At 42.8% G+C, this 19,865-nt stretch overlaps 1 protein-coding gene across 1 annotated transcript in view; it reads right to left on the reverse strand.

Moving 5' to 3' along the window:
• Positions 1 to 19,865, reverse strand: part of ZZEF1 (zinc finger ZZ-type and EF-hand domain containing 1) — a 499,621-nt gene that overhangs the window by 308,655 nt on the left and 171,101 nt on the right. Inside the window, exons 15-18 of the mRNA XM_082244777.1 lie at positions 18,735 to 18,880; positions 17,614 to 17,747; positions 11,970 to 12,040; positions 947 to 1,061 (exon numbers count right to left, since the gene is read on the reverse strand). Of these exons, the coding sequence (XP_082100903.1) occupies positions 947 to 1,061; positions 11,970 to 12,040; positions 17,614 to 17,747; positions 18,735 to 18,880 (466 nt within the window). The remainder of the gene's footprint in view (positions 1 to 946; positions 1,062 to 11,969; positions 12,041 to 17,613; positions 17,748 to 18,734; positions 18,881 to 19,865) is intronic.

A 19,865-nucleotide genomic window follows, 5' to 3' on the forward strand; every position in this document is an offset into this window, starting at 1 on the left:
CAGGAATGGCTGCTCCTCGCCTCAGCATTATTGGCCATGCAGAAGTCATGTGCATGTGGAACGTTTCCTGAATTCGGATTGGCTGGTACTTGTGAAGGTGGAATTTTCAGGGGGGGGGGGGTGTATTGCTTTGCTAGACAGACTTGTGCTGTCTGGCATCAAATTCCTCACCATTTTCTATTTTACCAGGCCGGATTTTTGGATTTCTATAGATCAGTTGTCAAATGCTACCGGCACCAGGAATTCTCATACACCCAGGCGCAGGATGGCTTTGACATGTGCGCATTGAGGGGGTCGTGAGCGTGTTTTGCGAGTGACGTGCACGCACAGTGGACTGCCACTTCTGCACTTTCCTATAACTGTGCGCAAGGCTAAGCTGCATGTATGGAAGAGGAGTCCTGTGATGTCACGACTCCACCACCCGAGCTCTGACATTGAGACTGTCCACCCATATCCGATGTTGATAGGGCTTATACTGGCACAGGGGAAAAGAATTGTAAGGTAAAAATACATTCAATTTGGAGATGTGGGCACATTACAATGGTACCTTTGTTTTATAGTACATGCCCTGCAGGTTTACAACCACTTTAAACATCAAGACAGTTTTTAAATGAGGAGCCGTTTAAAATAGGATTTTATAAAAATACATAAGGGAAAACAGTTATGGTGGAATTAAGGAGGCAAAGCACCAATCAAAGTTAAAATATCGGACGGTTCAGCAGGGACAGGTCAAGATTCAAACCATGTATGGGCAGGCTGAATGTACCCAAGTTGCACGATCGGTTCCCCCACCAGGAGAACACAATGGCTTTGTGGGAGAGTTGATGGGGAAATTAAGTGATTTTCTTTCCTGCAAACATGAGTCTCTATGGCCAGTTTAGGTGGAAGACATGTTAAAGAGCTTCCTAGGTCAATCCATATGAATATGTACTATCAGAATATGTACCTCTCTAACGGCCATTGCCAGAAGCTTCTCCATGACTGAGAGAACTTGGCCGATTTCAAAATCAGTGGGAATGTCTGCATCCGGTAAAAATAAAAGTCCACTTGGATCCTGTTCACTAAAAGAAGAGAAATGAAATGCTTAATTTACAAATACATAGATATGCAACTCGTTTTAAACAAGCATTGGAAACAAACACTGAATTCATGTAACTTACAATTAAAAGTATAATACCCGTAAACTCATTATTTAGTTGTTAAAATTTGGTTGATAAGCCCAACTTCATAATGAAAAATCGTGGAATATGAACAGTCAGTGAGTTGCTGAGAGCCTGAGCCGGTGGCTCCCCGCCCCTCCACAGCTCAGCGCTCCAATGAGAGAGGAGGGGGCAGAGTGGAGAGCTGCTGACTGACAGTCAGCAGCTCTCTGCTCAGGGAGCTGTCAGAACCGAACGATCAGGGGGGGCTTGATCGCTCGGTTCTCAGTGAAGAGGCGCCGGGAACAGGATCGGTCCGTTGCTGCATCTAACTAGGTAAGTATAAACGGGGGGAAAATGCCAAACTCCTACTTCTCTTTTAACCCCTAGACGGCCGCAGCTGCTCCTAGGCAAAGCGACGTAGCTCTACGTCGCTCGCTCTCAGGAGGCTAGGGGGCGAGTGCGCACCGCCAGCGGCACGCTCCCGCCCCCCGCTCGTCAGCCGATGCGTGTGTCAGACGGCTCTGATTGCCACCTGACACCGGCGATCTCCCCCCGCTGACAGAGAAGGACGGACGGCTGATGTAAACACAGAATGTGATTAAGTTTTTGCTTTTTTTTTGTTTTTTCAAAATTGTTGTTTTTTTTTGTTTATAGCGCAAAAAATAAAAACAGCACAGGTGATCAAATAGCACCAAAAGAAAGCTCTATTTGTGGGAAAAAAGGACATACATTTTTTTGGGTACAGCATCGCACGACCGCACAATTGTCCGTTAAACTAACGCAGTGCCGAATCGCAAAATAGGGCCTGGTCATTAAGAAGGAAAATCTTCCGGACTGAGGTGGTTAAAGGATCCTTGACAGAGGATGGGCACTAAAGTGGTGATCATTACAATAAGCATCTTGAAATTGGCATAATACATAAAGAGGGATTAAGACCAGAAAAGTGGTGCAGCAGCTTTATTAAATTACCCTCAGTGTGCATTCAGGGACCACGTACCCACATGCATGTCAGATTAGGAGCTGCATCCCAAATAACATGAATGGGACTGTCTGCATGGGGATTCACAGAACACCTGTACATTTCCAGGCAGGCAAACATGGATCCCACACAGGTGTACTTAAGTACAGTACAGACCAAAAGTTTGGACGCACCTTCTCATTCAAAGAGTTTTCTTTATTTTCATGACTATGAAAATTGTAGAGTCACACTTCAAGAGGTAGTCACCTGAAATGGTTTTCACTTCACAGGTGTGTCCTGTTAGGTTTAATAAGTCTGATTTCTTGCCTTTTAAATGGGGTTGGGACCATAAGTTGTGTTGTGCAGAAGTCAGGTGGATACACAGTCCTACTGAATAGACTGTTAGAATTTGTATTATGGCAGGAAAAAAGCAGCTAAGTACAGGAAAAAGAGTGGCCATCATTACTTTAAGAAATGAAGGTCAGTCAGTCCGAAAAATTGGGAAAACTTTGAAAGTGTCCCCAAGTGCAGTCACAAAAACCATCAAGCGCTACAAAGAAACTGGCTCACATGCGGACTGCCCAGGGAAAGGAAGACCAAGAGTCACCTCTGCTGCGGAGGATAAGTTCATCCGAGTCACCAGCCTCAGAAATTGCAGGTTAACAGCAGCTCAGATTAGAGACCAGGTCAATGGCACACGGAGTTCTAGCAGCAGACACATCTCTAGAACAAATGTTAAGAGGAGACTGTGAATCAGGCATTCATGGTAGAATATCTGCTAGGAAACCACTGCTAAAGAAAGGCAACAAGCAGAAGAGACTTGTTTGGGCTAAAGAACACAAGGAATTGACATTAGACCAGTGGAAATCCGTGCTTTGGTCTGATGAGTCCAAATTTGATATCTTTGGTTCCAACCACCGTGTCTTTGTGCGATGCAAAAAAGGTGAACGGATGGACTCCACATGCCTGGTTCCCACCGTGAAGCATGGAGGAGGAGGTATGATGGTGTGGCGGTGCTTTGCTGGTGACACTGTATGGGATTTATTCAAAAATGAAGGCATACTGAACCAGTATGGCTACCATAGCATCTTGCAGCGGCATGCTATTCCATCCGGTTTGCGTTTAGTTGGACCATCATTTATTTTTCAACAGGACAATGACCCCAAACACACCTCCAGGCTGTGTAAGGGCTATTTGACCAAGAAGGAGAGTGATGGGGTGCTGCGCCAGATGACCTGGCCTCCACAGTCACCGGACCTGAACCCAATCGAGATGGTTTGGGATGAGCTGGACCGCAGAGTGAAGGCAAAAGGGCAAAACAAGTGCCAAGCATCTCTGGGAACTCCTTCAAGACTGTTGGAAGACCATTTCAGGTGACTACCTCTTGAAGTGTGACTCAACAATTTTCATAGTCATGAAAATAAAGAAAACTCTTTGAATGAGAAGGTGTGTCCAAACTTTTGGTCTGTGCTGTATTGCACGTGTAAACGGGACATAACAGACATCATGTACACACACACACACACACACACACACACACACACACACACACACACACACACACACACACACACACACACAGTAAGAGAAATCATTCTGGGCTGGCCTACAAGTGGTTTGCTAGAGGCCAATCTTTTCGTGATGTCATCGTGTATGTTGCGCACTGGACAGCTCTTAGGCACCTCCCTCTGCCTCCTTAGTCCTTACAGTGTATTTTACCCGCCGCTGCTACACTGGAGTCTGCATGCGGCACAGGCGGTCGGTCGGGAGAGTCGGAAGTTCTTCTACATCTAGTGAGTGCAGTGACCAACAGTCTGACACACGTACTCTGTTCTGTGATAATTGATAACAGTGACCAACAAAAAACTCTGACACACGTTCTGTAGCTGTTCTCTTCTGTAACACAGCCGCCGCGGCCACCCACCCACCCACCCACCACCCACAGCTGCCCGGTGCCAGCCACCTCCCCACCACACGGTGCCTGCCAGCCAGCCACCCACCACAGGGTGCCAGCCACCACAGGGTGCCAGGCAGCCAGCCAGCCACCCACCACAGGGTGCCAGCCAGCAAACCAACCCACCACACGGTACCTGCCAGCCACCAACCCATAAAAGGGTGCCAGCCAGCCACCACAGGGTGCCAGCCAGCCATTTTGTGTAAGCCTAAATTAGTGTCCGACTCTTTCTTGTTTCAATGGAGATGGATGGAGATAGAAAAATTAAAAAAGTGTGGTCTGGGAGTATTTCTCTTGTCCATCGGCAGGAAAATCAGTAGCACTGGGCAACACATGCAAAAACAATGTGAGCAGGGGATAAATAACTGCAAAAACTAAAAATACGTCTAATCTTTGGGCCCATCTAAGAGTTCATCATCTTGAATTGTATAATGCAGCACAGAAAAAAACAAAATGAATTACAAGGTGAATCATTCCTATCCCAGGCAACAATAACAGATATGTTTCAGAAAAAAAAAAAACAGGTGGCAAAAATTAGATGGAAGATCCCAACTGCTGGACAGAGTAATCACAGAGATGATGGTAACTGATAACCAGTCATTTACAATAGTGTCTGACTCTGGATTTAGGCGGTTGATGTCCATAGTTGAGCCAAGGTACACACTGAAGAGTGTAAAGTTTTATTGAACTGAAATGCTGCAAAAGATTCACCAAAAGGTCGTTGACAAAGTTAAGACTATGCTGAAACCAGAGAATGCTTGCAACTCACTCTCATTCACGATGGACTGCTGGTCAGGACAAACAGAATCACTAATGAGTCTTACATGCCACTACATTGACAGCGGATAGACAAGAAGGCATTTGGTGTTGAATACAAAAGTGATGCAAGGATCCCACACTGGGGAGTACATTAACGACTTAAGCCCCGGAAGATTTTACCCCCTTCCTGACCAGGGCCTATTTTGCGATTCGGCACTGCATGACTTTAAACAGACAATTGTGCGGTCGTGCGACGCTGTACCCAAATGAAATTGACGTCCTTTGTTTCCCACAAACAGAGCTTTCTTTTGGTGGTATTTTATCACCTGTGCGATTTTTTGATCATGCGCTATAAAACAAAAAAAGAGCGACAATTTTGCAAAAATAACAATATTTTTCACATTTTTTTATATGAAATTCCCCCCCCCCCAAAAAAAATGTAAAAATCAAAATTTTACATTTTAGGCCAATTTGTTTTGTGCTACATATGTTTGGTAAAAAAAAAAAAAAAAAAAAAAAAAAAAATCGCAATAAGCGTATTTTGATTGGTTTGCGCAAAAGTTATTGCGTTTACTAAATAAGGGAAAGATTTTTGTCATTTTTATTGTTTTTTTTTTTTTTAACGAGTAATGGCGGCGATCTGCGATTTTTTTTTGTGGTGGACTGATCGGACCCTTGACTGACATTTTTGACACTTTTGGGGGTACCAGTGACATTACTACAGTAATCAGTGCTATACATATGCACTGTTACTGTAAAAATGACACTGGCAGGGAAGGGGTTAACTTTATTAGAGATGCAGTGGCTATGTGTGTCCCTAGGGGTGTGCTTCTTACTGTTGTGGGATGTGGCTTTTCATGTAACAGCAGAGATCTACGGTCCTACATAGCAGGACCGTATGATCTCTGCTGTTACACAAGGGAGAATGACAGGCAACTTTGTTTACATTAGCCGCCTGCCTTTCTCCCTCTGTAACCGACAATCGCGAGTGAGCGGCGGACATCGGGTCCGCCGCTCACACGCGCGCGGGGGTCCGTGAGCAAGCGGGAGCGCGCTCGCTCCCTAGAACCTCACAGGCTAGTGACGTACCCCTACATCACTGCCTGTGAGGGGCTGACTGCTGCCGTATATAACCGTGCGGCAGTCTGCAAGTGGTTAAAGAAAAGTTTCTAGGCATGCTAGAAGAAATGGGGAATCAGCAAAGACCGGGTGATGCTTGTGCTGCGAGACAGTGGAGCGAACATGGTTAAAAGGTATGAGACTTGCTCAAGTGTCAGACCTCAGTTGCATGGGACACTCCATCTGGTGGTAAATGGTCTGCCACACCCGCCTTTGCTGGACATTATTACCATGCTGAAGAAGTGAGCAGGCTATTTCCACCATTCTATTCTTGCCAAGCAGTGACTGAGGTGCATTCAGGAAGACCTTGGCCTACCCAAAAACAACCTGATACAGGCTGTTCCAAAACGATGGAACTCAACGCTACACATGTTACAGAGGTTGCTGGAGCAGAAGCGAGCTTTCACCATGTATTCTGGTGAATATGGACTTGGAGGACATTCTTTCCCTACTGCAGCTCAGTGGGACATAGTAGCCAACATTATAGAGATGCTAGTACCCATTGAGGAAGTGACACTGGAGGTGAGTCATTACGATTCATCTGTTTCCTCTGTGATCCCACGTGTGAGAGTCCTGAAGATGCTTCTTCAGAAGAATGAAGGACCCAACACACATGGCATCAAAGCATGTCACCATGAGGGACAGCCTCGCCAAAAGGTTTGAGAAGCATGAGGAGAATAAAACTGTTGTGCTTGCATGTCTTTTGGATCCTCGATACAAGAACCATCCTTTCTCTTCTGATGATATATTGGCATGACAGAAGATATTCAACAGCAGGTGCAGGAGGTTCCTCCTGACGAAAAGAAAAGTCAAGGACAAGAAGAGCAGGTTTCTGATGTGGAAGAGCAGGATGCAGGAGAAAAATGTCCCAAAAGACAACGGACAGAAGAGAAAATTCATTGTGGTCAAATAGATGCAATGTTCAGCGTTTTATTGGGGCCTCATGCAGAGGATTCCTCAGAATCGGCAATAATGAGCCTGGATGATGAACGTCATCTGTATTTGAAGGAACCATTAGTTGACATAAGAAGTGATCCTCTTCAGTGGTGCAAAGAAAATGAGGCACGCTACAAAAGACTTGCTTCTCATGCTAGAAGATACCTTTCTGCTCCTCCTTCCTCAGTACCAAGTGAGCGTGTTTTTAGTGAAGTGGCAGCAATTTATGAAAAGAAAAGACCCCTTTTAACTGATGAACAACCTGAAATGTTATGCTTTCTGCACTATAATATTGTTCTACTTAACTGGGAGTATTTAATAATGTAGCTAGTCTATAGTAGTGTCTGTCCACCAGTCCACTGAGTCTGTCCAATCCACTGCCTAACTTGTGTCTATTTTTTTCTAACAGTTTTGCACTGACTGCGCTGCAGTCAGTGCAAAAGTGATAGAAAAAATAAATAAATAAATAGACAGACAGTGGATTGGAGTCAGTGCCAGTTGACTACTGCTGCAGAACGCCACTCACTGCTGAAAAAAATTTAAATCACTACTGCAGTAGTGATTTAAAATTATTCCAGTGAGTGCCCTACTGCAGCGGTAATTACACAGTCCAATCCACTGTGTAGCTGTTGCCTTGCTTTTCTTCTAGCAGTATTGCACTGACTGCAGTAGTTGCAGTGAGTGCCATACTGTAGATAGTCCTCCACTGACTCCAGTCCACTCCACTGTAACATGTGTAGCTGTTGCCTACTTGCCTTGCTTTTCTTCTAGCAGTATTGCACTTACTGCAGTAGTTGCAGTGAGTGCCATACTGCAGTGAGTCCTCCACTGACTCCAGTCCAATCCACTGTGACATGTGTAGCTTTTGCCCACTTGCCTTGCTTTTCTTCTAGCAGTATTTCACTGACTGCACTGCAGTAGTTGCAGTGAGTGCCATACTGCACACAGAGGTAGTCCTCCACTGACTCAGAGTCCAGTCCAGTCCAATCCACTGTGACATGTGAAGCTGTTGCCTTGCACTTTTTATAGCAGTTGTGCAGTTTGTATGTATATTTCATTGTGTAGCTGTTGTTGCCTAGTTTTTTTCCTAGCAGTTTTGCGCTGACTGCACTGCAATAGTGAATTCAAATTTTTATATTGCAGTGTGTGAGTCCACTACTGCAGCACTTTATTATACATTAATGCACCATCAGATGATGTGAAATGCTAATGTCCAACTCCTTGCAATTGAAGTTTTCCTATCAGTTTTTATGCAGTTAAGGTGTGAAGAACGAGCACTTAATTTTAAAAATATTAATAAAGATTAACATGTTTATTAAGAGATTTGTGTAGAAATTTGTGCTTTTTTGGGAAAATTTTACGTGTGAAAATATCGGCCGATACCGATATGCGATCGGCAAAATATCGGTATCGGCAACGAAAAACTATATCGGTCAATCACTACTTATAAGCAAACTCAAAGTACTCTCAGAACTACAAGCAATCAGCCGTAATGGCAGACAGTAGTTGTAGTTCGCACTTTCACAGGAAGCTGTGAAGGAATGATGTGGCTGTGTGGGTGGAGCCCCCCACAGCCACATCATTTTCAAACAGTGGCAGCAGGCACAAGGAGAAGATCCCCCACTCACTGTTACAGGGAACCCCCTGCCCCTAAATGTGGATGGAATATGTAACATGTTCCAGAAGGTGAACTTCTCTATAAGGTTTTTTTTTTTCTTGTTTTTTAACGCCTATATGTACACAATGTGATTGATCGTCACGTTGAGATAGTAGATTCTTGCCAAATTATGTGCTGTTTTCAAACAAGACAACAAAAAAAAATAACACGACACTTGGCTGAATACTGCCATACTATAGATACTTCAGGATGCTTCTTAGTACAGTGCATCCAGAAAGAATTCACAGTGCTTTACTTTTTCCAGATTTTGTTATGTTACAGCCTTTTTCCAAAATGGATTAAATTCATTATTTTCCTCACAATTCTACAAACAATACACCATAACGATAATAAAACATTTTGTTGAAAATTTGGAGGTCTACAGACAATTCCTTTTACTTCATGGATTGGTTTGTGCTCTGATATGCACTGTTAACTGTGGACCTTATAAAGACAGGTGTGTGTCTTTCCAAATCATGTCCAATCAACTGAATTAACACAGTTGGACTACAATCAAGTTGTAGAAACATCTCTAGGATGATCAGTAGAAACATAATGCAGCTGAGCTCAATGTTGAGTGTCACAGCAAAGGCTGTAAATACTTATATACAGTTTAGTGCTTACATCGTTTCCTGTTGGAGTACCATTACTATCTGCTCCGTGTTACTTGACTGATGTTCTCTAATTTCTTTTAGAGATCCCTTGCTCCTCTTCTTAAATGCCTGTTATGTTATATTTGATTTGACACCCGTGGCCTGCATACCTTCTACTTTTACTTACTCTTTTTTTATTTTTTCTTTACTCTCCCCCTTCCTCTCCTTTGCTTCTTTCTTTCTCATTTTCTTCTCTCGCCCTTTCTGCTCCTGTTATTCTCGCTACTCTCTTATGATTTCCACATGAGGAATGCCTCGTTGCTCTATATTGGTATTGTTCACACAATCTAAAGATTTATTTCACTTTGCCAATATTTTTTCATGCCGAATGCTGTTGCAACAGCGATATCTTTATAAGACTGATTGTTCCTCAATGTGTCTTAAGCCTTGTTTATTGCTTGTGTTCTGTATTGCACTCTCTTTTTCAATAAACACATATTAAAGAAAAAAAAATACTTATATACAGTATCTCACAAAAGGGAGTACACTCCTCACATTTTTGTAAATATTTTATTATATCTTTTCATGTGACAACACTGAAGAAATCACACTTTGCTACAATGTAAAGTAGTGAGTGTACAGCTTGTATAACAGGGTAAATTTGTTGTCCCCTCAAAATAACTCAAGACACAGCCATTAATGCCTGAACCGCTGGCAATAAAAGTGAGTACACCCCTAAGTGAAAATGTCCACATTGGGCCCAATTAGCCATTTCCCCTCCCCGGTGTCATGTGACGCGTGTTACAAGGTCTCACGTGTGAATTGGGAGCAGGTGTGTTAATTTGTTGTTATCGGTCTCACTCTCTCATACTGGTTCCTTGAAGTTCAACATAGCACCTCATGGCAAAGAACTTTCTGAGGATCTGAAAAAAGAATTGTTGCTCTAAATAAAAAAGACTTAAGCTATAAGAAGATTGCCAAGACCCTGAATCTGAGCCGCAGCACAGTGACCAAAACCATACAGCGGTTTAACAGGACAGGTTCCACTCAGAACAGGCCTCGCCATGGTCGTTTAAAGAAGTTGAGGGCACGTGATCAGCGTCATATCCAGAGGTTGTCTTTGGAAAATAGACGTATGAGTGCTGCCAGCACTGATGCAGGAGGTTGAAGGGGTGGGGGATCAGCCTGTCAGTGCTAAGACCATATGCTGCACACTGCATCAATTTGGTCTGCATGGATGTTGTCCCAGAAGGAAGCCTCTTCTAAAGATGATGCACAAGAAAGCCCGCAAACAGTTTGCTGAAGACAAGCAGACTGAGGACATGGATTACTGGAGCCATGTCCTGTGGTCTGATGAGACCAAGATAAACTTATCTGATTCAGATGGTGTCAAGCGTGTATGGTGGCAAACAGGTGAGGAGTACAAAGAAAAGTGTGTCTTGCCTACAGTCAAGCATGGTTGTGGGAGTGTCATGATCTGGGGCTGCATGAGTGCTGCCGACACTGGGGAGCTAGAGTTCATTGAGGGAACCATGAATGCCAACATGTACTGAGACTTACTGAAGCAGAGCATGATCCCCTCCCTTCAGAGACTGGGCAGTAGGGCAGTATTCCAACATGTGAACGACCCCAAATCTCCAAGAAGACCACTGCCTTGCTAAAGAAGCCGAGAGTAAAGGTGATGGACTGGCTAAACATGTCTCCAGACCTAAACCCAATTGAGCATCTGTGGGGCATCCTCAAATGGAAAGTGTAGGAGTGCAAGGTCTCTAACATCCACCAGCTCTGTGAAGCTGTCATGGAGGAAGAGGAATCCAGTGGCAACCTGTGAAGCTCTGGTGAACTCCATGCTCAAGAGGGTTAAGGCAGTGCTGGAAAATAATGGTGGCCACACAAAATATTGACACTTTGGGCCCAATTTGGATGTTTTCACTTAGGGGTGTACTGACTTTTGTTGCCACGGTTTAGACATTAATGGCTGTGTGTTGAGTTATTTTGAGGAGACAGCAAATTTACAAGCTGTACACTCACTACTTTACATTGTAGTGAAGTGTCATTTCTTCAGTATTGTCATGTTAAAAGATATAATAAAATATTTACAAAAAATGTGAGGGGTGTACTCACTTTTGTGAGATACTGTAAATGCGATTTTTTAGATTTTTTGTTTTTTAATAAATTTGCAAAGATTTCAAACAAGCTTCTTTCACATTGTCATTAAGGGGTATTGTTTGTAGAATGTTAAGGAAAATAATGAATTTAATCAATTTCGGAATAGGGCTGTAACGTAACAAAATGTGGAAAAAGTAAAGTGCTGCGAATACTTTCCGGATGCACTGTATAGGACTCCATACTTCAAGTTGCAGCAGATGTTGAGTAATAACATATTACAGTAGATTAATGGTTCTATACTAAATGTTTCATTCCGTTATCCTTTTTCATCATGTAAAAGAAAACCTGAGGCTAGCCATACAAATATAAACTTCTAACAGACTCCTCCAAGCACACTAAACATAGTGGATAAACGAATCATCAGCTGCTGGCTATTGTATTCTTTAATTTGTCAGGACCTGTGGCTGCTGAATATCCAAACAGTGACTGCATCGGATTGGATACAGTCACTATTCAGCTGAAAATTTTCAAAACGGCTCCATCAACAAAAGTTGATTGAAAATTTTGACTTTTGTCAAGCCAGGTAATGCCAAAAAAGGCCACTTACAACTGACAATTCAGCAGGGGTATGCTAAAATTCAAGATGTGTATGGCCAACTTAAGTTAATTTTGACAGCAAAGTCTGAAAAAAAAAAAAATACACAGTATGTTTATCTATACCTCAGATCAAATTGGATCTTACCTGAAATAAGTACATAGTGATTGGAAGGTGATGAGAACTGACTGAGGTTGCTTCTCCTCTGTGATCCTCTTCTACAAAACACAAAAAAAATCAACTTTTATTTTAAATTTAAAGTAAAATGTGTTCTTTGCAAAGTGACATACATTTACAAGGGGAACAAAACAAAAATAGACTGCATAAGTATACACTCCCTTCAAATATTTAAGAGATACATACACCTTTTGCCACAATTACTGGAGTATAAACCGGACCTATAACAGCTTTAGTTTTGAACCAAAATGCACTGGAGCTGAACAAAAACATATGGAAAAAAAAGGTCTGGTTGAAGGGAAAAGCTAAAACCACCACAGGCAGGAAAGGGCTCTGGGTGTCGCCACCACCTATACGTTTGTAGCAATAGAAGGTGTTCTGTACTGAACAAGGTTACCAGCTCAGAAACGTGCCTCAAAGAGGTGATGGCAACAAGGAAAGCAACCTGTGAATAAAAGGTAGAAAGGGGAATATTCCGGATAGGTTAAAAAAGCACAATTAAGCCCGAGGGGAGAGGCAAACCATGTTGGGCTAGATGACTTAGCCTGCATGAATCAAGCTGAGGCTGCTTTTACCTGCTAACCACTCCGGCCAGGTGAGATTTGAGGCAGATCGGCTATCTCCTCCAATTTCTGCAGGTTAAAAAAAGCAGCTTTTGAAGCCCTGAGACAACCAATTCCATCTATCCATCAAGTAACAAGGGGTTGTACACAAGGGTATGTACATAGGACACATCCTATATAAAAAGACATAACCAAGGAATGGGAGGCTAGTAGTCTTTGGAATAGGATAAGATGTATCCCTTGACAGTTACTCAAGTCCAAAAGTTGATCCAGACCTGAAAAAATGGACAGGATTCTCCCACAGAGCATGTCCTGGGGTGAAAGCTTCTTTTCTTACACCAAGTACAGATAACCATCCATGTGCAATAGTAGACACATGAAAAGTAGACTACCTAACCAGTTACCAGAATAGGAATCACTGATTCAGAGAGACACATGTTTGACAAGACTTGGGCTTCAAAAGCCATGCTGGTAAAGCCAGCAAACAGGAAGCAGGAAGGTAAATTGGTCCTAGGAAAGAACTGAAGAAGTGGGAGTACGTACCAGTCAAACAGAAAATCACAGGACACAAAGGAGTTAATATTCCAAACTATTTGAGCAATGCTCCACCTTCAGGTGAATGGACACTAGCCATAAAAGATCGGAATCTCCACTTGGGCATAACCTCTCTCTAAGCTCCACTAAGCCTCAGCTTTGTAGCAAGCAATGTGTCCTTTGATGTTCCCCAAGGAAAGGATTTTACATGTAAACCAATATTCCCACTGTCTTAATCATATCAGAAGACACAGAGGATCCACGATTATTTGGGATTGTCTTCTCCTGAACAGGAGGAGTAGGTAACACAACAAGATCAACATGCCTCAAACACAACAAAAGAGGGGAACCCAACTAGAAAACCACCTCTGCAGGACCTTGTGACCAAATAGGGCATTCACAGAAGCATAAACATCTACTTTGTAGACTTTGGGAAACATGTAAAGAGAAGACCAGGTAGCAGCCTTACAAACAAACTGAAGCTTCGTGCTGAATAGCCCAGGAAGAACTAAAACTCTTGGTGGAATGAGACTCAAGTGGGAAAGGAGGAACTGTGTTCTTGACCCCATAGGCCTGAGAAATGACCAATCCATCTCCTGTAGAAATCGTGAATTAAGAAGTAGACTAACCGTTGCAAAGACTCTCAGGTGGAACAAACAAGGAATCTGAGTTTATCTGAAGTCCACAGCTTCAGTTACAGTCTAACTACTCTAAAAACACCAAAAGAATGAAGCTCTTTCACCTTAGAAGGCTTAGGAATAGGACAAAAAGTTGATTTATTAAAACTGAAGAAAGCAAAATCTGGTGCAGCTGTGCATGGTAGCCAATCAGCTTCTAACTCCAGCTTACTCATTTAAGCTTTGACAATAACATCTGGAAGCTGATTGCTTTCTTTGCAGAGCTGCACCAGATTTTGCACTCTCCAGTTTTAGTAAATCAACCACAGTGTCCTGATTTAGAAGAAACAAAGAAAAGTGCCAAAGGCTTCTTTCACACGGTCCGCCTCCAAAGGCGGATCCGTGCTGCTCAGCGGGGGATCGATACACAGATCCCCGCAGAGCAGGCAGATGACAGCTCCCTCTCTGCTCTGTGTGCGGAGAGGGAGGTGTCAGAGCCCCATGCATCTCTATGGGGGAATCGGATGAGATTGGACAGGCATGGACAGGCCGATGGAAAATAGGGTTTCCATCGGTCCGGATTTCATGGACAGGATCGGATCGGATGCGGATGGCAGCAGGTGTCAGCAGACATGTCTCCGCTGACATCCGCTGCCCCATAGGGGTGGCATGGGGGATCCGATCAGATCCACCTAAAAAACTGACAGGCAGATCTGATCAGATCGCTCGTGTGAAAGGACCCTTAGACAATAATGAGGATTTAGGCCTCAACATCACCCCATCCTGATGAAGATCCAGGAAAAAAGGAGTTGCGACAGGCCAAAATGTGGCTTATGACATACTGTCTGGGATGAAACAAACCTCAACAGGCAAAGTAGACCGCCCATGTACGATGGAACACCTTCCTGGAGGTATGGTAGGGTTTAGCGAGTCATACTCCTCTAATCCTTAGAGCTTATGCTTAAACAGTCATGCTGTGAAGGACAGCAATGGTAACGCATGATGGAAGATCAGACCCTGCAACGGCAAATCTGGCTAATCTGGAAGAGCCCACAGCTTGTCTGCCAAAATGTTAATAATGGAATACCTTTGAGCTTTATTTCCACCTTTATGCTAGGTACACACCAGAAGTTTTTTTCATTCAACCCAGTGGGCTGAACGAAAAAAAAACCCTGAGCGGTTGCCATACTAAGTAAGCGATGTTAGAGCAGCAATCTCCCCTACTGAAGCTATCGTGTTCTGACAGGGGGACTGCCTCCACATGAGAACACACTAATCAGCGCTTACAGCCATTGGCTGTGAATATGCTGACCAGATGCTGTTTTTCAGCATGCACGTTTGATAAAAGCCAATTTGTTCTGTGTGTACAAGCCTTTACTCTGCTTAACAAGTGAGGAAGGAGTTGTAGTGGAAGTAAGGGAAAAATCAGGGAAGTTGTCCCAAGGAGTTAGCAGGGCATCTACCACAAACACCTGAGGATCCCTGGTCCGAGTCACAAATCTGTCCAGTTTGTCTTTGAATCTGGATGTCAAGAGGTCCACATCTGACATCCCCCACCCCAGACAAAGTTCTAGCAAACTCAGATACTGACGCAAAAAAAAATCCACCTTCCAATTTTACGCACTGGGAATGTACACAGCGAAGAGTGGCGAATTGTCTTGTCCAAGATCAGATCAGCTTTGCTTCTTCCAGGGGAGCGTGACATATTCCTACTTGATGGTTGATGTATGACACAGCTGTGGCATTATCCAACTGCACCCTGGGAGGCCCCCAAAAGGTAGACAGACCAATGTAGGAGAGCTAGCCAAATCACCCAAAGTCAATACCTTCCATTTCATTGGAAGGATTTTCCAGTGTCCAGCAACTGAACTGTGAATGGGTTGGAATAGAAGCATTGAGAAATCTCCTCTGCCAGGACAGGTGCAATAAACCCTTGGGTCTTGGGACAGCAGTCTTTCTAGGGCTGGGGGAAAAAACCAAAACATAATTCCATCTATGTGTTTTTCACGGGGGGGGTTTAGCATATGTGACCTCAGCCGGGTATTACCCTCAATATATTCCAGTTCATCCACCTCCCGGTTTTGATGTAAGCTTGGAAATGCTCAAGTGCTCCACCTTATCGTGGACAGGTTTAAAATGCACTGATCTTAAAAAACAGGCCTATATCCTTATATATCCCAAACTGGTTACCAGGACAACATGGGGAAAAGGCAAGTCCCTTCTCGAGTAAGGACATCTGGTTGTCTGTTAACCACTTTACCACTAGAGGATTTTGCTGTCTTACGTCTGGGCCACTTTTTGCGATTCGGCGCTGTGCGACTTTAACTGACAATTGCGCGGTCGTGCGACGCCATACCCAAACGAAATTTACGTCCTTTTTTTCCCCACAAACATTGCTTTCTTTTGGTGGTATTTGATCACCTGTGCAATTTTTACTTTTTGCGCTATAAACAAAAAAATAGCGTAAATTTTGAAAAAATAACAATATTTTTCACATTTTTTTATATGAAATTCCCCCCCAAAAAAAAATGTAAAAATCAAAATTTTTTTACATTTTTGGCCAATTTGTTTTCTGCTACCTATATTTGGTAAAAAAAAATCACAATAAGAGTATTTTGATTGGTTTGCGCAAAAGTTATTGCGTTTACCAACTAAGGGAAAGATTTCTGTCATTTTTGGTGTTTTTTTTTTGTTTTTTTTAACGAGTAATGGCGGCGATCTGCGATTTTCTTCTGCGGGACTGCGACATTGCGGCGGACAGATCGGACCCTTGATTGATATTTTTGACACTTTTGGGGGTACCAGTGACATTACTGCAGTAATCAGTGCTATATATATATGCACTGTTACTGTAAAAATGACACTGGCAGGGAAGGGGTTAATTTTATTGGAGAGGGAGGGGTTAATGTATGCCTGGTGCTTACTGACGTGTGTGGGGGGAGGCGACTGTGTGACACAAGGACAGATCCAGGGTTCAGCTATGCTGAACCCTGCAATCTGACCCTGCCTGTCACTTAGGAGATCCGCCCGCTTGTGTTTACACAAGCAAGCGGATCTCCACACTAGATCCCCGACGATCCTCCCCTGGCCTGACTCCCGCTGTGACTGAATACAGTGGGTGCGAGCCTCCGGAGGCGTGCGCGCGCCGCCGAGATAGGGGAGTGTCTGGCGACGTAGGTCTACGTCGCCAGACGATAACAGACCACTTTGCCGCAGTAGTGTCCATGTAAGCAGACGGCAAGTGGTTTTAATCAGTCAAATTTATTATATTCAGTGACTCACTTCACCATTTATTTCCTGTGGGAGGGACCGTACCTATTTCTTTGATGCTTAGGAAGAAAAGATCTCTAAATGTGATCTCTTCCGTCTCTGACTAGACAACTTCTTGCACAGTCAATTACCTATGGTGGATGACCTGTTTTTGGCAAATTTACAGCTGTGCCATACACAACTTCTTCCAGATTTAACTGTACTCCGAAATATATTCAGTGAAATTTTTTTGTATCAATCTCCTACTGCAGTGCTTTTGAATGAACTACGAGAGTGCTCATCAGTTTCCTCACAGTCTATTCAGAACTACAGGCCGTCAGCTGATCATAACTGTAGTCTATTGATACACAGGAACCTTGGGGGAATCCCACATGGCCACACTGTTTTTGACTTGTGACAATGGGTGCGGCGAGAAGATCCCCTACCCACTGTGACACTGAGGGGGAGAGGCTACAGGAGCTGGAACATGTTACACCCTAAATATGGGTGGAATATTAAGCATTTTCCAAAAAGCGAACCTATCCTTTAAAAAAAAAAGTAAATAACAAAAATAAAAAGAATTCACCTTGTGATCTGGTTTCAGCAAAAATAAATATGTTTACTTGCTATGAAAACAAAACATATTCATACCATTAAGGAGAACAGGCGATCACGTCTAGCCATGCAATCAGGGAAAAAAATAGCAGCTCCGTTAAGTAACGTTTTTTTAATTTCCTCTTTCAGTGCTTTGGAATACAAAGTTGATGTGTCCATGTTGTCCATAGCTGAAATATAACACAAATCAGTTATAATACAGTGAACACCCTATGAGATTCTCTTTTCTGTTTGTGGTCCTACATAAACATGTTTAGGCCTCATTCACACAGCTGTAAAAGACAAAAACACATTTACAAGTCTTTTATTTACGGATCTAAAGGCAACTACATTCTTATCAAAGAAGACATTCTCACATACTGCGTTCAGATCTGTAACACAAAATTAAAAAATCTGCATCGGAGGAAATATGTATACATGTATGCCAGATGTAGGTGTTTAGGACAGTTTTACGCAAGTATTTACTGATCATTACGCAGGAACTTTTGCGCTGGGGGAAAAAAAACATGCACAATAAAGATAAGTAGGATTTATACAGGCATGTGAATGTTCCCTGCAGGTTCAAACCCCCCCCCACTTTATAAAACTCTTGTTTGAGAGTCATGTGCCTATAAATTTGTTCCCCCCAAAAGCATTAAGACAAAGCCAGATTTGTTGAACATCTGTTGAGCTTTTAGAAATTCTTGCCTGTGACTCCTGAGTACCCTGTTGGACAGTCAGTAATAGGTACTTTAAGGACACCCAAAGTTCATGCTTTACCCACCAATTTGTGAGGGATACCAAAGAGAGTTAAACTTGCTAAACTGAAATACACCGATTGTGAGAAAAAGGTGCTGATAAAACTGATGCATTTGTCTTTGATTTGCTACAATTTTTTTGGTCTACATAAATTATCCACTTTATCCTTATCAACAATAAAAGCAAAAGTCTATGTGCATTTATTGCAAACCATTATCCACTTGCTGATTACATATGAATATTTTCTACTGAATATGCAAAGCTCATATTTTTAGTATAGTGAATATGGATATCAACATGCATTCAATGGGTAATCTGAATAATAGATTGCTGAAAAACATCTAAAATCCATGCTAATGGCACTTATAAAAGAACAGATGACATGTGTATTATAAAACATAAATGTCTTTTTTTCTTACCATCACACAAGTGTGTGTACAACTCCTGAGCAGACTGGGATTGGCTCTGATTATTAGGAGCAGGATTCCCTGTTGTCAGTACACTGAAGCAGCTCTGGAGTAACTGAAGCAGGATAGTCTGAGCACAGATGCATTCCTCTCTTTGGCTTGAGAGAAAATATGAAGAATAATTTATTTGAAGTAATTGAAATAAAGATAATTGTACTTTTTTTTCTATGAAGATTTAATAAATTTACTAAAACTACAGAGCAAATAATAGGCCTAACTAACAATACACACAAATGTTTTCAATCCATGGACTCAACCTCATATTACAGTTGTATGCATCCCTATGGTTTAATCTCAAATTTACCAAATATTACAGCAATGACAGCCTCTATATTTTCTTCAAAGTGATATTAAAGCTTTTTTTTTTTCTTTCGTTTTTTTTAAATAAACATATTCTACTTACCTGCTTTGTGCAGTGGTTTTGCACAGAGCAGCTCCGAACACCTTCTTTTTGGATCTCCCGCTGGCGCTCCTGGCTCCTTCTCCTCGAGCAGTGCCTCCAGAGAAAGGCGCTTGCCCTGGGAACACCGCTGTGTGCTCACTCCAGAGCCGCTGCTTTATGTGTCTATAAGACCCCCCCCACTCCCTCCTCATTGGCTCACTGGCTGTTATTGACACTGCCGTCTCTGCCAATGAGAAGGGACAGTCCCGGGACAGCCAAGGCTATCGTAGACATTGCTGGATCCGAAGAAGCTCAGGTAAGGACTGGGGGGGGGAGAGCCTGCACACCTAAGGTTTTTTAACTTCATGCATTGAATGTATGAAGGTAAAAAACTTCAGCCTTTAGAACAACTTTAAAAGGTTTCTTTTAGACATTGTATGGGTCAACATTTGAAATACTGCATTAGCAAAGTTTTGTTTTTTAACTCACTGGGCAACAGGGTAAATCTCTCAGGCATATTTATCTACCTATAAAAGGTTGGACAAAGAAATAAGTACACCAATAAATCATGACAATTAACAATTTCTGTGCACCATTAGAGGATTTTTTAGCTTTCAGAAAGTGCACCACACCTGCAAGATGTAAAAAAGTTTATGGTTCAGAGTGCAGCTAACCCGCAGGAAAGCAGCAGGTGCACTGTG

Source organism: Pelophylax lessonae, assembly GCF_965119305.1.
Source record: "Pelophylax lessonae genome assembly, chromosome: 2".
Lineage (NCBI taxonomy): Eukaryota > Metazoa > Chordata > Amphibia > Anura > Ranidae > Pelophylax > Pelophylax lessonae.